At 66.5% G+C, this 14,260-nt stretch overlaps 1 protein-coding gene across 1 annotated transcript; it reads right to left on the bottom strand.

Annotated features, from left to right (window-relative positions):
• Nucleotides 1–991: 991 nt before the first annotated feature.
• On the bottom strand, nucleotides 992–8,713 carry LOC105998843 (chromosome unknown open reading frame, human C2orf54). The gene is made up of 7 exons (XM_013033662.1): nucleotides 8,643–8,713; nucleotides 7,433–8,233; nucleotides 4,864–5,089; nucleotides 3,527–3,680; nucleotides 2,494–2,850; nucleotides 1,502–1,636; nucleotides 992–1,399 (listed from the first exon to the last, which is right to left on the bottom strand). Exons 2-6 carry the CDS (start codon nucleotides 7,944–7,946, stop codon nucleotides 1,544–1,546), a joined length of 1,344 nt encoding a protein of 447 aa, XP_012889116.1. The 5' UTR covers nucleotides 7,947–8,233; nucleotides 8,643–8,713; the 3' UTR covers nucleotides 992–1,399; nucleotides 1,502–1,543.
• Between the last annotated feature and the right edge of the window lie 5,547 nt (nucleotides 8,714–14,260).

The following is a 14,260-nucleotide window of genomic DNA, read 5'->3' as shown; positions in this document are numbered from 1 at the left end:
CCTGCGGTCCCCCGGTCTGTGACTCCCGCAGACTGAGCGCCCTCTCCCGCGGTCCTCCGGTCTGTGACTCCGGGGGCTGAGCGCCCTCTCCCGCGGTCCTCTGGTCTGTGTGACTTCGGGGGCTGAGCGCCCTCTCCCGCGGTCCCCCGGTCTGTGTGACTCCCGCAGACTGAGCGCCCTCTCCTGCGGTCCTCTGGTCTGTGTGACTTTGGGGGCTGAGCGCCCTCTCCCGCGGTCCTCCGGTCTGTGTGACTGACTGAGCGCCCTCTCCCGCGGTCCTCCGGTCTGTGTGACTGACTGAGCGCCCTCTCCTGCGGTCCTCCGGTCTGTGTGACTCCCGCAGACTGAGCGCCCTCTCCCGCGGTCCTCCGGTCTGTGACTCCAGGGGCTGAGCGCCCTCTCCCGCGGTCCTCCGGTCTGTGTGACTGACTGAGCGCCCTCTCCCGCGGTCCTCCGGTCTGTGTGACTCCCGCAGACTGAGCGCCCTCTGCCGCGGTCCTCCGGTCTGTGTGACTCCCGCAGACTGAGCGCCCTCTCCCGCGGTCCTCCGGTCTGTGACTCCGGGGGCTGAGCGCCCGCACAGCCATGGCGTCTCTGGACTCGTGTTGATGTCGGCTCAGGCGCTTGCACTGCCCTGGAAGGCCCTGCCGAGCACCTGCTTTCCTTGCCTTACTGTGCTGGCCATCGGTGCCCAGCACAGAGCCACGGCCTCCCCTGAGCCCAGGGACTGCTGTAGCCTGGGGGCTGAGGAGTCAATGATGGGCAAAGATGATGGAGAAGGGAAAATGCTCACTGGAGCCAGGCGCCGGAGCCTCACCCCTGTGGCCCTAGCTACTCAGGAGGCTGGCATCTGAAGATCATGATTCAGGGCCAGCCTGGCGGAAAAGTTCACTAGCTTCCTGTCTCCAAATTTGCCATAAAAAAAGACAGGGCTGGAGGCATGGTTCCAGCGGTAGAATGCCAGCCTAACATGAGACCCTGAGTTGAACCCCCTGTGTATATATTATATATGATCACATATTACACAGGCCAGGGACCCTCTGCTCATTTTAGTGTCCTCTGAACAAGGAGGTGGGGACAACTGAGCAGGGTCACCCCAGAGGACGGGAGGTCTGAGCGGTCCCCTGCGCATGAGCATCTACTGCTCTCGGATTCTACACACAGAAGGTAGACGCTGCTCCTTGGGTGTTCTGGGACTTTACTGCATTGGAAATGGGACAGAGCATTTTGTCTGCAGGGCCATGCAGCACACAGGACCCAACCTCCGGGTCCAGCCCCCACGGACACAGCTGCACCCCAGGCCTCCCCTGGATGGGCAGCTGCCGGAGCGGGTGCGGACAGCCCCTCGGGCCCTCACAGCCGTCCTGTGGACAGAGTCCCTCCACCACAGCTTCTCCACATGCCCACGATGCGCAGGGAGAGCCGAGGTGGGTGAGCACAGCTTCTCCACATGCCCACGATGCGCAGGGAGAGCCGAGGTGGGTGAGCCCAGCTTCTCCACATGCCCACGATGCCCAGGGAGAGCCGGGGTGAACGGCCCGGCTCAGTTCTCCTTCCTACCCAGGGCCTTGGTCTTCAGGAAGACGCTCTGCATGGCGGAGACGCGGTCCTTGTCCGTGATGTTGAAAACCTGGAACTGAGGCAAGCCGAGAGAGGTCACCACCCAGGACAGGCCAAGAGAGACCACTACCTAGAACACAGCCCCCCGACATGGGATTTGTGCCCAGAACACAGCCCCTGACACGGACATCTGCACTCAGAACGCAGCCCCATGACTCCAGGTGTCCACCTGACATGGCCCCCCTGACCCTGGCGTCCACCTGGATGAGCCCCGCCCCTCTCAAAGCAGCTTGCACACCGTCCCTAGCACAGGCCTGACAGAGGATGCCCCACGAGGTGTCCCGTCCCCAGCCCTGCCCACCCAGGTCGGCTGAGAGCGGGGAGCAGCCCCACGCCTTGCTGCTGACAGGTGGGTAGCTCTCCAATGGCGCAGGGCAGGAGGCCGGCAGGCGGACCTCGCTAGCAAGGCTGGGGAAGCACCAGGCCTCGAGGCCACTGGGACAGGAGAAGCTGGCCAGACAACGCCAGGTGTCCCTGGAGGAGGTGGCGTTTGCTGTATGGGGAGGATGAGGACTGGCCTTGTCAGGGGCGGCTGGCAGAGCCGCCAGGCACCCCAACAGCACGCCGGGGGACAGTGTCCTAGATGCACGGCTGCGGGAGTCCTGAGAGCCCGCAGCACAGGGCGTTGGGTGCGGCCCCTCCATGAGGGTGGGCTGGGGCAGCGTCTGAGCATTTGGTGAATGTGGTCTGAGGGATCTGTGGCGGTCTCCGACACGCTGCCCTGATGCCCGGCCCACGGACCCCACCACCGCGTCCTTCCTCCTCCCTTCAGAGGCCTGAGCTACCTCCGCATCCTTGGGGGTGGCGGGGTGCCGGGCCGGAACTCCACCCCTCCCTGCTCTGACGGCGGGTCCGCCCTGCTGGCTGCCCTACCTTGTCCAGCAGGACATCGAAGTAGGCGGTGGTCCAGCAGGAAGGGTCACTGGCCGGCAGCTGCAGAAGTTCCTTGACCCCGTGGCAGAGGCGCGGCGGGGGGCCCCGGCCCAGGTGAGTGGCATGGATACGCAGGGACCCCTCGGGCCGGCTGGCAAAGGCCTCCACGTGCTGGTAGAGGGCGCCGAGGTCCAGGCCGCTGCCCTGCAGCAGGTTGCTCCCGGGGTGGAGGAAGTGGGGCAGGCTCCGGGTGGCCAGGCAGCAGAGCAGCACCACCAGCAGCCGGTACACAGCCCCCTGCAGCTCCGCCCAGTCCTCGGGGGCGGGGAAGAGGGCCGAGGCCCACAGCAGCACCGTCTATGGGACAGCGGGTCAGGCCTGTGGGTGGCGACCCAGCCCCGCCCACTGGATGCCCACCTGATCTGTGCCCAGCCTGCTCGCTCCAACCCCAGCCCTCCCACGCCCAGGCACTGGGCCCTGCCCATCTGCTGACCCAACTGGGCAGCCCCTCCGGTTCTCCTTGGCCTCTGCTCCTCCATCCCCTCGGACTCCCTTCCACTGCCTTCCCCGTCTCCTCTGGGCCTGCCCCTGCCCCTCCATCAGCTCCTTCTTGCTTTGAGCACACCCCAGGGGCCGCCCAGGGGCATCGGACCCTCCTTCCTCCTGCCAGGCCCTGGCCATTGCTTAGCCACAATTCTGCCTCCTCAGCTTCTCCCTCCATCAGCCCCAGCTCCTCTCCACTCTGCTTGGGGACTGGAGCCAGCACGCCTCAGACACGAATGTCCGCTGGAAGCCAGCCTGCCCACCTCAGGGGTAGCCTGCTTTCACACAGGGCTCAACCCAACCGTGCCCCAAGGCCTGTAAATGGCAAATGCCACCTCCCCTGCCGGAGGATGGCCCTCCTGGGAGTGATCTGGACCCCTGTGACTGCCCCACTGGTGGTCAGTGGTGTGAGGGACAGGCCCAGGCCCGCTGGGTCACAGGCCGGGCAGCTGAGGCAGAGCAGGGTGGTGCCCGCTGCCCCCACACTTACCTTTAGGTGGTCGAAGGTCAGGCCAGGGCTCCGGCCGCCGCCTCTCCAGCTCTCCAGATTCACCCGGTCAAGGATGGAGAGGCTGTCCAGCCGGTGGCCCCTGAGAGACCCCAGCTCTCCAAGCAGCCGCGTGAGCAGGTGCTCGGTGGAGACCCTGGAAGCCGGACCCACCGGTCAGGTCTGGAGCCTCCGGAGAAAGGAGAGCCCTGCTTCTGTGGCTCCCCACTACCCAAGGGGCCCAGGGCCCCATGGGAATGCACGTTCCCGGGCAGCGGCCGTGAGGCACGTGGCCTGTGCTCTGGTCCCAGCCCTCCCCGTGCTCCTGGGCGCTGTGAACGTGTTTTCCTGGGCAGAGTACAGAGGGGGCGGCGGGACCCCCGGGCACGCGGCACCTCTCAGACCCACACGCTCGGTGGCAGTACTTGGACCCTGGGCCGGAGTCAGGGAGCCCTGGCTTCACCCGGCACCCACTGACAAAGCCAAGACAAGCCCACAGTCAGCCCAGCTGCCAGTGCCCAGAGCAGGGGCGCCAAACACGGTGCTGACCGCGTGCCCGCTCAGCTACCTAAGGGAGGCACATCCATTCCCGTGGGCGCCCAGCCCCGCACCACCCAGGGCCTGCACGGGACAGCACCGTGGCCAAGGCCGGCTCACATTTACTCGCTCTTTGCCTCCCTGGGCAGGCAGGGGTCCTGCAGCCCCGTTCCGTGTGAAGTGGGGGGCTCTGCTGGGGTGCCCGCCAGGACGCGTGAGCAGACCCGATCCGTCACCTGGGCCAGGCCGCAGGCCCTGGCTTGTGGCGGCAGACCAGCCCCGAGGGCTCAGCCCTAGCCCTTGGTATGGATCTCAAGGGGACTCAGCCCCAGCCACTTCCTCTAGGAGACACTGACTCTCGGGGTGACAGGACCGAGGCTGGGGCCCCACAGAGGGACACCCGGAGGTCAGGGCTCAGCCTGCCCAGTCTCACAGGAAGAGTGCTGCAAGTCGGAAGGAAGGGCCAGCCTGGAGTCCTCCCCACGGGGCCGAGGACAGCTCTGCACATCTGCTGTCCCCTTGGAGCCAGGCAAGCGGGCCTGGTCACCAGGGCCGACCCTGCGGCCCTCCACACCAGGCCCTTCACCACTGCCACCCTGTGTCGGAGGGGACAGGTTGCACCTGTGCCAGGGGACGCTGAGCCCCGCTGTGAGGAGGCCATCTGGGCCCTGAGTCCCGATGCCCCAGTGCCTCCGCAGGGCGCCGAGGGGGCAGGGGACCTGCAGCTCCGTTCGTTGGGGGAGGGAAGGCCAGAGGCACCCCTGCCGCCTCCCGGAACCCCGGAGCCCAGGAGTGGCGTCTACCTCCAGTGCTGGGCGCTGGCCGGCACCAGGTCCACCCCGTGGCTTACGAGCCTTCTCCAGGCACCCTCGGGAAATCCAGACGCCAAGCGGGCCCCGTCCAGCCCGGGGGCCCCACGCCGCGTCCTGACCACCGGTACGACGCGGAAGCCGATCCTCCTCCAGCCACTGGACACCAGCAGGGACAGGTGAAGCTGACCGTCCTTCAGGCTGGCCACACTCAGCGATCCTGTGGGACATCAGGCCAGATGCCTCACCCCTGCGCCCCACCCTGCCCCTGCCTCACCCCTGTGCCCCACCCTGCCCCTGCCTCACCCCTGCTGTGTCCAGCGTCCATCAGTTTGCACCCTGACTTTGCTCAAGGTGACCTCATTTCTGAGGCATTCTGATGGAGAGGACTCAGCCCAGCACCCGAATTCTAACGCAGACCCTAGAGCACCCAGGACGAGATGCCCTGGGGACGGCAGGCTGGGAGCTGAGTGTCCAGGGCCCTCTGGCCTTCTACCCAGCGTCCTCCTCCTTTAAAACAGTGCCAGAGTGAGGGTGCAGGCGTCCTCAAGCACAGCCACCCCACAGGCCAGCTGGGCAACGGCCCCTCCTCCCCACAGCCCTGCCTAGCCAGGGCAGGGCCGTGGCCAGCGCAGGACGGGGGCAGCTGCGCCCCAAGCGGCTCCAGTGCAGCTCTGACGAGGGTCTTCCTAGCCAGTGAGCCTGGGGGGAGCCTCAGCTCCTCCGCCGTGGGGCCTGGGAAGGGCACCTGGCCCCACCATCTCCACACAGCTGCTCTGGGGTCACCGCCTGGGCCTCTCCCTCCCACACAAGTCTCCAGGTTCCCTAGCAGTGGGGGATAAGGGGTCCTGTACCCCTCCAACCCACAGGAGCCTCAGTTTCCCCAACTGTGCAGAGTCAGGGGCTGCCTCCCCCCTCCAACCCACAGGAGCCTCAGTTTCCCCAACTGTGCAGAGTCAGGGGCTGCCTCCCCCCTCCAACCCACAGGAGCCTCAGTTTCCCCGGCTGGGCAGTCGGGGGCTGCCTCCCTCCTCCAACCCATAGGAGCCTCAGTTTCCCTGGCTGTGCAGTCGGGGGCTCCCTTGCCCCTCTCTGCTCAGAGCTCCTCAGTGGCCTGGCTGGCCTCCTGTCTCCTGTGGAAGGACTTGGAAGGTGTCCAGCCCTGGCTGTGCTCACCCAGCCCCTGGAGCCCCAGCTGGTCCCACCGGTTCCAAGGTGGGAGCAGCTGACCACAGTCATCCTAGTTTCGTGCCTCCCTGCTAAGGTAGGTGTTGGCAGCAATGCCCGGAATCTCCCAAAGACAGCTCTGCCCCGGCAGCGGGCTAGCAGCTGGGGGGCCAAGGAGGGGGACAGGCCCCAGGGCGGGGGAGGAGGGCTGCCAGCCTGCTTGGGTTGGCCTCCGGGGCCTGGAGCCTGGCAGAGCCTCCTGCTTTCCCCAGCGGGGGTCCAGCCCGGGGGCAGCTGGGGGCTACAGATGCAGAGCCAGGTGGGAGCAGTCAGGTTTGCCAGGAAGAAGCTGGACATGGCTTTGCCACGCCCGCTCAGTAATTAGAAGGTTCCAGAGATGCCTGGATTGATAAGTGCCCAGGGGGAGAGGAGCACCAGAAGCCAGCGGTGACGGTCTCTGGGCTCAGAGGTCAGCCGCCTGCCCAGGACACCCATGGCCCCTCAGATGCTCCTCCTGGTACTGGCCATCCGTCTGGAAGCCCCAGGACTTGCAAGATCCTGGAACCAGCAGCAGGGTACCAAGACTGGGTGCCAGGCTGTGGCTCTGGGGCTCCCTCCAGGACCGAGCAGGCCTGCCCACCTGGCAGCGGAGGACCGTGGGTACAGTCAGAGCGGAGCCGCGCACTCGGGTGGGCAGTCACAGACCGGCGCGGGGGCTGGCCACCCTGCTCCCTGCCTCGTGGCGCCCACGGGGTAGCAAGGACCAGGACGGTGGCTGGAGACGGCAAGTCGCGGGAGGAGTGGCGGTTGTGTGGCCCCAGGCCCGCCCCTCCCAGTGCCCTGTGACTGGGAAGAGCGGCTCCGTCCTGTGTCCCCCGTCCTGGCCCCACAGCCTGCACCCACCCTTCCAGCACTTCCCTGACCCCTGGGCCCAGGCCCCCAATCCCATGAACAAGACCTCCCGGAGACACGAGGCCAGCACCCGGCCTCAGAGCCCGGTGCCCGAGTGGGGGCCGCAGGGGCAGCCGCTGGCCCCGGGACACCTGCTAGTAACATACCAGACATCGAAACAGACACATGCACATATCTGTATGTGCACACACATGCATTCCCATGTGCATACACCCAGATCCACACACACACACTTACACTTGCACTGTGTGAGTGCGCATGCACACACACACCACACACACTTGTACAGCTACTCCCTATGCATTCACACACCTGCACACACACAATGGGCAGGCACACCTCTGTGAACACAGCGTGTGCACATGCGCACACACGTATACCCACACAGCACACACACGGCACACATATCCACACAGCACACACCCACACACGGTGCCCGCTCACACAGCTCACATGTGTGTGTGTGTGCCCACACGTGTGCTACCTGGCGGGATGAGGCCCTGGTGCCTGCAGTGCACAATGGCTGCCACCAGAAGGTCCTTAAGGACGTGCAGGACCTTGCTTGGGACGATGTGTCCGCAGCAGCTGGTGCCGGCCTCCGGGGCGGCGCTGAAGACGTCCGTGGTCATCCAGGGCTCCAGGCCGGCCACGCCCCGGGGGACGCCCAGGCAGCAGAGTGCGGGGCCGGCCCGCGGCGCGGGGGCTTCCAGGCCCTCGATCAGGAGGCCCTCGGCGTCCACCCGCAGGGGCACCTCCATGTCCAGCGGCTCCTCCGAGGAGCGCAGCGCGAACTGGCGGGCCTCCGGGTCGCGGGAATAGTCGACGAGGAAGCGGGGGTCCAGGGCGTGCACGTGCTCCAGCGCGGCCAGCAGAGCGTTCTCCGCGCGCTGGTAGTCCTGGATGCGAGCGGCCTCCCGAGAGCGGATGGCCAGCAGGTAGTGCTGCCACAGACACACCTGCTGAGCCGGGGCCGGGCCCGGAGCGCCAGGGCCGGGCATCCTGAGCGCAGACGGCAGGGCAGGCCAGTGCCCACGGGGCCGCTCTGCGGGCCGGCGTCTGCCGGTGAGCAGCAGGCCGGAGGCGGGCAGGGCTCAGCTGCCCCAGGAGTGGATTCGAGCTGGCTCTGCGCAGCAGGTTAAATAGCTGAACTGGGGCCGGGGCCTTTGAAGTGGAGGTGAGTCAGCCCGCAGCAATTAGGCATGGCCCAGGGGCTGTCCCGGGAGTCGGTGGCCGGCCGGCTTCCACTCTCGATCCTTCCTCCTGCCTCCCTCAGCAGAGCCCCAACCTGAGGCCCAAGGTACAGTGGCGTGTCACGGTCGGGCTGGAGTGTCCCTGGAGTTTCCCCTGACCCCATCCTGATGGCCGCCTAGCAGGGCCTCTACATGCAGGGCCTTCCTGCCCCAGCCTCCCCGCTGGGAGAAGTGGGGTCCACTACTGACCACCCATGTGCCCCCCGCCCCCTGTGGCTCAGGTGAGGAAGGCAAGGGCGTCCAGGCCCCCGTGAGGGGCTGTGGCTCTCTAAGGCTTCCTGGAAAGCAAGGAGCCTGAGGCCCAGCCTGTGCTCCCCGGCCTCTGCTTTGAGAGGGTGGCCGGGAGTCCACTGCCTAGGACTCTCTGCCATCCACCCTGCCTAGGACCCTCAGGTTGCCCACCCTGCCCCGCTGGCCTCTTGTCTGAGAGGGGCTGGCACCCACCTGGCCTCGGAGCAGCTCTGGGGAGAACAACTTCTGGCTCCGCCTCACAGCCCGCACCTGCTGGGCCCTGCCCCCTGCTTGCCCCCCCCCTGCTCGGGCCCTGCCCGTCCCAGCCGGGCCCTGGGAGCCGTCCCTACCGACCCTTGGCCGCTGCTGGCGGCCGGCTGTGTGCAGAGGGAGCTCACTGCTGGAGTGTTTGCACACACCCGGGAGAGGCCGCACACAGACACCGCAGCCTGCCGCCCTGCAGCACCCACGCCTGGCCCAGGCCCCGGGGCCTCCACGGAGCCACGGCCACCTGGTGGGGGAGGGGCGGGCACGGCTTCCTGCTGCGTGGAAATCCTCCACGAGGTGCAGCTCTGAGAACAGGCTTCCGTCTCCTAGAGCCTCCCGGATCCTGTGGGCTGCCTTCCTCTCTGCCCCTCCATGGCTGCAGTGGCTTGGCCCTGGTGCCCTCAGACCCCCCCCCCAGCTGCCCTCGCCGTGGCCCAGAGCACTGAGGGAGGAGCCCTGACACCTGCTGTGGCCTACGGGCTGGGTAGCCACGCCCTGGCCTAGCAAGCTGGCCCTGCGTTCTCTTGGTTGTCTCCTGGAGACCAGCCACGCCGGCGCACCCCGAGCCCTGGGCTCTGCGCCCTGGGGAAGGCCATGCCTCACTCTGTGCCCACCGGGCGCCCACCAGCATCAGCCCCCCTCCCAGGACGTGGCCGACCCTGGCACTCCGCCGGCCTCCACGCACGTCAGATTCCCGGCAGGCCAGGCCCTGGTCCTCCTCCCAGCCCCTCTGGTGGGTGGTGAATGGCTCCCGGACTTGCCGGAACCAGCCGGCAACGAAAGGGACTCCTGATTTAGGGGGCGAGGACGGAAAAATAAAGACATAGGACAAAGGATGGGGTCGGGAGGTCTGCAGCTCAAGACTGCAGCCCCGTTTATTTTTAACTCTCCTTATTTATACTATTAGAAGTCAAGAGGTAACCTAAGGTCACCATAGTGCAGAAAAGCAAGGAAGATTTTAATAAAAACAAGGGTGCAGAAAGAAACAAGACAAGGTCAACTGATAGAAAGTAAAACAAATTCTACAGACATAGCAAGGCAAACCTGGACACCTGGTGTTATTCATGAAAGCCAGTTCCTTGTACGTGCCTTCAAGTGAGCACAAGGGTCAAGATGACCTTGGAGTTTTACTGTCGGCTCCCAACACGGACTTCCTGAGGCCAGGGCGGCGTCAGCCTCCCTGGGTCCTGGGTGCAGGGCTGCACACAGGAGTGGACACGCAAGGAGCTGGACGTGGCCCTACCTGGACGTGGCGGGCTCCGTGGGGCCACGGCCGCTGAGCTGGGCCTGAGCTCGCGGGCTGGCGTTGGTTCCTCTGTGGGCATGTCCCCCATGTCCTCCCTGTATTCCAGGAATTCCCAGTGCATGGGCAGGAGGGGATGGTCTGCTGAGCAGCGCCCAGGTGGATCCCGGGTGGACGAGAGGCCACATTGCTCTGCAGGGGCTGGTTAGGTGCTGCCCAGAGCTGGCGTCCACGGTCCCTGGGCTCCGTGCAGATGCCAGCCAGGCTGCTCACCCCAGGGAGTGTGAGGCCTGCAGCCAGGCCGAGGCTGCGGCCCGAGGCCCAGGTGTCCGGCTTTTGCCAGAGGAGCACGCAGCTCCTCGTCCAGCTCCGGGGGCTTCGGCTTCCTTGGCATGCTCCATGTCTGCCTGCATCGCGGGGGCTCCTCCCTCGTGGGCCCCAGAGCCCGGACATTTCCGTCACCTCCTCAGATCACAGTCCTCACGCGGGCCCTCCGTGGGGCTCCACACAGACACTGCTCGCTCGGGTAGGCTGGGCCCCATGCCCAGGGCACCTGCCGGCTGCTCCGGCCCCAGTGTGGGCGCGGAGCTTCAGGCCTGAGGAACACACGCTCTTTCTGGAAGGCATGGACGGAGGACCAGGGGCCACCTGAGGTGCGCTGGCCATCCGTGCTGCCTTCTGACTCTGCCTGCCGCACCCGGGCAGACGCCTGTCCGGGGACAGCGAGGGTCCGCGCTGAGGCGGGCAGCCTGGGTTCTGCAATCAACCACAAAGCTCAGTCCCCGAGACAAGCCCACATTCCCACCAGCGGGGCCCGGTCCCTGCCCGGCCAGTGTGCCGGCCGGCCAGGCAGAAGACCGGCGAAGACGGGTTGCCCAAGTAAGTCAGGGTTGCTCTGAAGGTGCGCTGTGCTCTGAGGTGCATGGCCGGAGCACCCCGAGTTCTCTGGCGCTGTGGCCTAGCAGGAAGCCCGTACGTCAGGGCCGGCTCACCGCACCCCGCCTGTGAGTGGCTCTGAAGGGGAGGAATGCCCCCACCCGGACCGGCTGGGACCAGAGAAAGATGACTGCCCTCCCCACCGGTCAGCCCTTCCAGACGGCCATCCCTGCCGGGAGCTGCCCTCAGTCCGGGCCTCGGGGCACACACGAGAGCCGGCCTGGGCCCCACTGCCTGGAGGTGACCGGTGTCCAGGCCTGCACAGCAGGCCTTGTCAGGTGCGGGAGCTGGTGGCATGAGGGACACAGGTGTGAGGCCATCCCGGACCTTCTCCGCCCCCCACCCCCCCACTCTCCCCAGTGAGCCAGCCCTCCCGGCCTGGGCACCCACCCTTCTCAGTCTGTGTCTGGGGCACTGTCATGCAAACCCCAGCACCCGGTGCTGACTGGCCGCTCCCAGCACCCCGAGACGCAGGGTGCCACAGCCATGCTGGCATTTCCCTCCTCTTCTGTTCGTTCGTTTGTGGACATGTATTTTAATTTAATGTTTATTACGCACAGGGACAGCAATGTGGATGTAGGAGTATAATGTATCTTGATCTATGCCGCCCCTCCCCCCGCTCGGCCCCCCAAGCTTCTTGGTCCCACCTTCCCACACGGACAGCAGTTTCCTGGCTGTCTTCGCCCACCCTCCCTCGCTCTGCTCCTCTGCCTCCCCCCTTAGGATTCATTCCCCTTCCAGGATTCATTTTGTTCAACGGCCTGCTGATTGTTCCGCCGATTGCACCCAAGTCCAGCTCTGCATGTCCCAACTGCGCACGCTACGCCCATCCCCTCAGAGCAGCCAGTAACCCTCCTGTCGAGGGGGTCCGCGCTGCCCGGATCCCAGACCGACTGACCCTCCACCAACAGACGCCTGGCTGGAGTGAAGGTTGTGGCTTGGGAATGCGGTGTCTATTAATGAATGGATCTTCATCCTCTATTGGATAATCGTTGCCATGTTTTCTCAATCTAGTCTCCGCCTTCTTCTTTGATGTACAAAGGGCTGTTTTTTCTTGTCTTGTGTTGTTGCTGGTTCAGTGTGCTCAGCCGCTCACGCTTGCTCAGCTTGCTTGTTCAGCTGGTGCTCTACCTCTTGAGCCATACCTCCAGCCCATGTTTTGTCGATTATTTTGGAGATAGAGGCTACCAGGCTTGTCTACCCTGGTTGATTTTGAAGCACATTCTCAGCCTTCTCAATAGCTAGGATTATGTCATGAGCTGTCAGCTAGAGTCTGGGCTCTTACATTTGGGCCCCGGGGGGGCTGCCCAGACACCCGCCCCTCCTCCCCGCACTGTGCCTGCCGACCTCTTCCTCACCATGTTCTGGGGCTCACTGAGAGCAGGCGAGAGGGGGGTCGCTCCCCAGCACTGTCCCTAGTATGTCATTACAGAGCCACAGGCCGCCCTGTTGACAGGCAAGCCGGGGATGGGTGGATGGCGCAGTGCGCTCCAGTGCCCGGAAAGCTCCCGGCAGGCCTCTCTCTTCCTTGTGGTCTGTCAAAACCGCCCCCTCCAGGCCCCAGCCCTCCTGGAGCAGGAGAGGCCTGGGGAGGCCTGAGAAAGGCCCTGAGCCCTGCCCGCCTCACCCCTGCCCCAGCTAGCCTCGGGGCCACTCAGTCGAGGGGAAGAGGATGAGCCACGCAGCCTGGACATGGCTCTGGCGGGTCCTCCAGCGGGGTCAGGCACAGGGCAGGTCTTGGGGACAGGGCGTGGAGGAATGCGGCGTGCGCTTGCCTGCCATGGCCCCGGGCTGCCTGCGGGGCTGGCACCACTCTGGCATCTGGTTGGCTTTCTGTGGCTGTCTCGGCGGTCAGCGACTCCCTGCCCCAGAGACAGGCTGATTGCACACCTGTAAACAGACAGGTCCTCGGGGCAGTGGGGACTGCGTGGGGGTGAGGCTCCCCAGGCTGGCCAAGGCCGGCGGGCCTGGTCATGGCTCCTTTGGGCCCTGTCCCAAGCATGCAGCCTGCAGGTCCTGGACAGGAAGTAGACATGCCGCCGCTGGACCCCGGCCTGGACCCCGCTCAGCCAAAGCCAGTCCGTCCACCTCTGCTGGCTGTGTGAGCCCAGCCCGGTCACCTGCCCAGTCACCTGCCAGCCCCTGTGCAGCCCCAGAGCCCACCTGCACCACCAAGGCTGTGGACTGTCCCCTGGAAGCGGACGCTGAGGTGCTGGGCCTGGGGCCGTGGGGCAGTGGCAAACGCCTCTCGGGGGGGGGCTTCCTTGGAGCATAGGGCCCCTGTCCCGGGCGGCCTGCAGCCGCAGGGCCGGGCCGGCCATGGGGGCGGTGGCAGTGAGGGCGGTGGGCAGTGGGCAGGACAGTGGTGGGGCTTGCGGGTTGCCCCCAAGTGTGGGCTTGCGCTGGCCGGGGATTTGCACCCTGCACCCCCCGAGGCCCTGGCTCCTGGCCGGGGATTTGCACCCTGCGCCCCCGAGGCCCTGGCAGGTGGGCAGTCTGGCCGTCCTCACCTCCAGAGCCCCACCCCACCTTTGTCTAGCTTCACACTGACGCCCCTCCCTACCTACACCCCCACACCCAGCCCCCTCTTTTCTTGTCCAGGGCGAAGTCTTCAAGCTGCAGCCACAACTGGACACTCCATGTCCACAGGGAGCCGCAGGCTCTCAGCTTGCTGCCCGGCTGGGCCTCAACCGTGACAGGAGGGTAAGCCTGGAGCCAGAGGTACAGCCTAGGGCACAGGGTACACCGGGAGCCCCGCCGGGTGCCCAGTAGGCTGGCCATCTCTGTGAAGGCCCACCTGACCATTGTACTGCCAGGCAGGTCAGGAAGGGACCCTAGCCCTGGGCAGCGCAGGAGCACCCCGGGGCCTGGGCAGCGCAGGAGCACCCCGGGGCCTGGGGAACACAGGAGCACCCTGGGGCCTGGGCAGAGCAGGAGCACCCCGGGGCCTGGGCAGCACAGGAGCACCCCGGGGCCTGGGCAGCACAGGAGCACCCCGGGGCCTGGGCAGCGCAGGAGCACCCCGGGGCCTGGGCAGCGCAGGAGCACCCCGGGGCCTGGGGAGCACAGGAGCACCCCGGGGCCTGGGGAGCACAGGAGCACCCCGGGGCCTGGGGAGCGCAGGAGCACCCCGGGGCCTGGGGAGCGCAGGAGCACCCCGGGGCCTGGGGAGCGCAGGAGCACCCCGGGGCCTGGGCAGCACAGGAGCACCCCGGGGCCTGGGCAGAGCAGGAGCACCCCGGGGCCTGGGCAGCGCAGGAGCACCCCGGGGCCTGGGGAGCGCAGGAGCACCCCGGGGCCTGGGCAGCGCAGGAGCACCCCGGGGCCTGGGGAACACAGGAGCACCCCGGGGCCTGGGCAGCGCAGGAGCACCCCGGGGCCTGGG

This window comes from Dipodomys ordii, unplaced genomic scaffold (assembly GCF_000151885.1).
Source record: "Dipodomys ordii isolate 6190 unplaced genomic scaffold, Dord_2.0 Scaffold174, whole genome shotgun sequence".
NCBI classification, from domain to species: domain Eukaryota; kingdom Metazoa; phylum Chordata; class Mammalia; order Rodentia; family Heteromyidae; genus Dipodomys; species Dipodomys ordii.
This window is presented reverse-complemented; position numbering and strand designations above follow the sequence as displayed.

Bases quoted from the DNA above. Each gene is read 5' to 3' on its own strand.
- LOC105998843 (XM_013033662.1), bottom strand. From the start codon at position 7,946: ATGCCCGGCCCTGGCGCTCCGGGCCCGGCCCCGGCTCAGCAGGTGTGT. The intron at 3,681-4,863 runs GTAGACGCCACT...TCCGGCTTCCAG, and splicing joins GCCAGCGCCCAGCACTGGAG to GGTCTCCACCGAGCACCTGC. The intron at 2,851-3,526 runs GTAAGTGTGGGG...GCTGTCCCATAG, and splicing joins TGACCTTCGACCACCTAAAG to ACGGTGCTGCTGTGGGCCTC.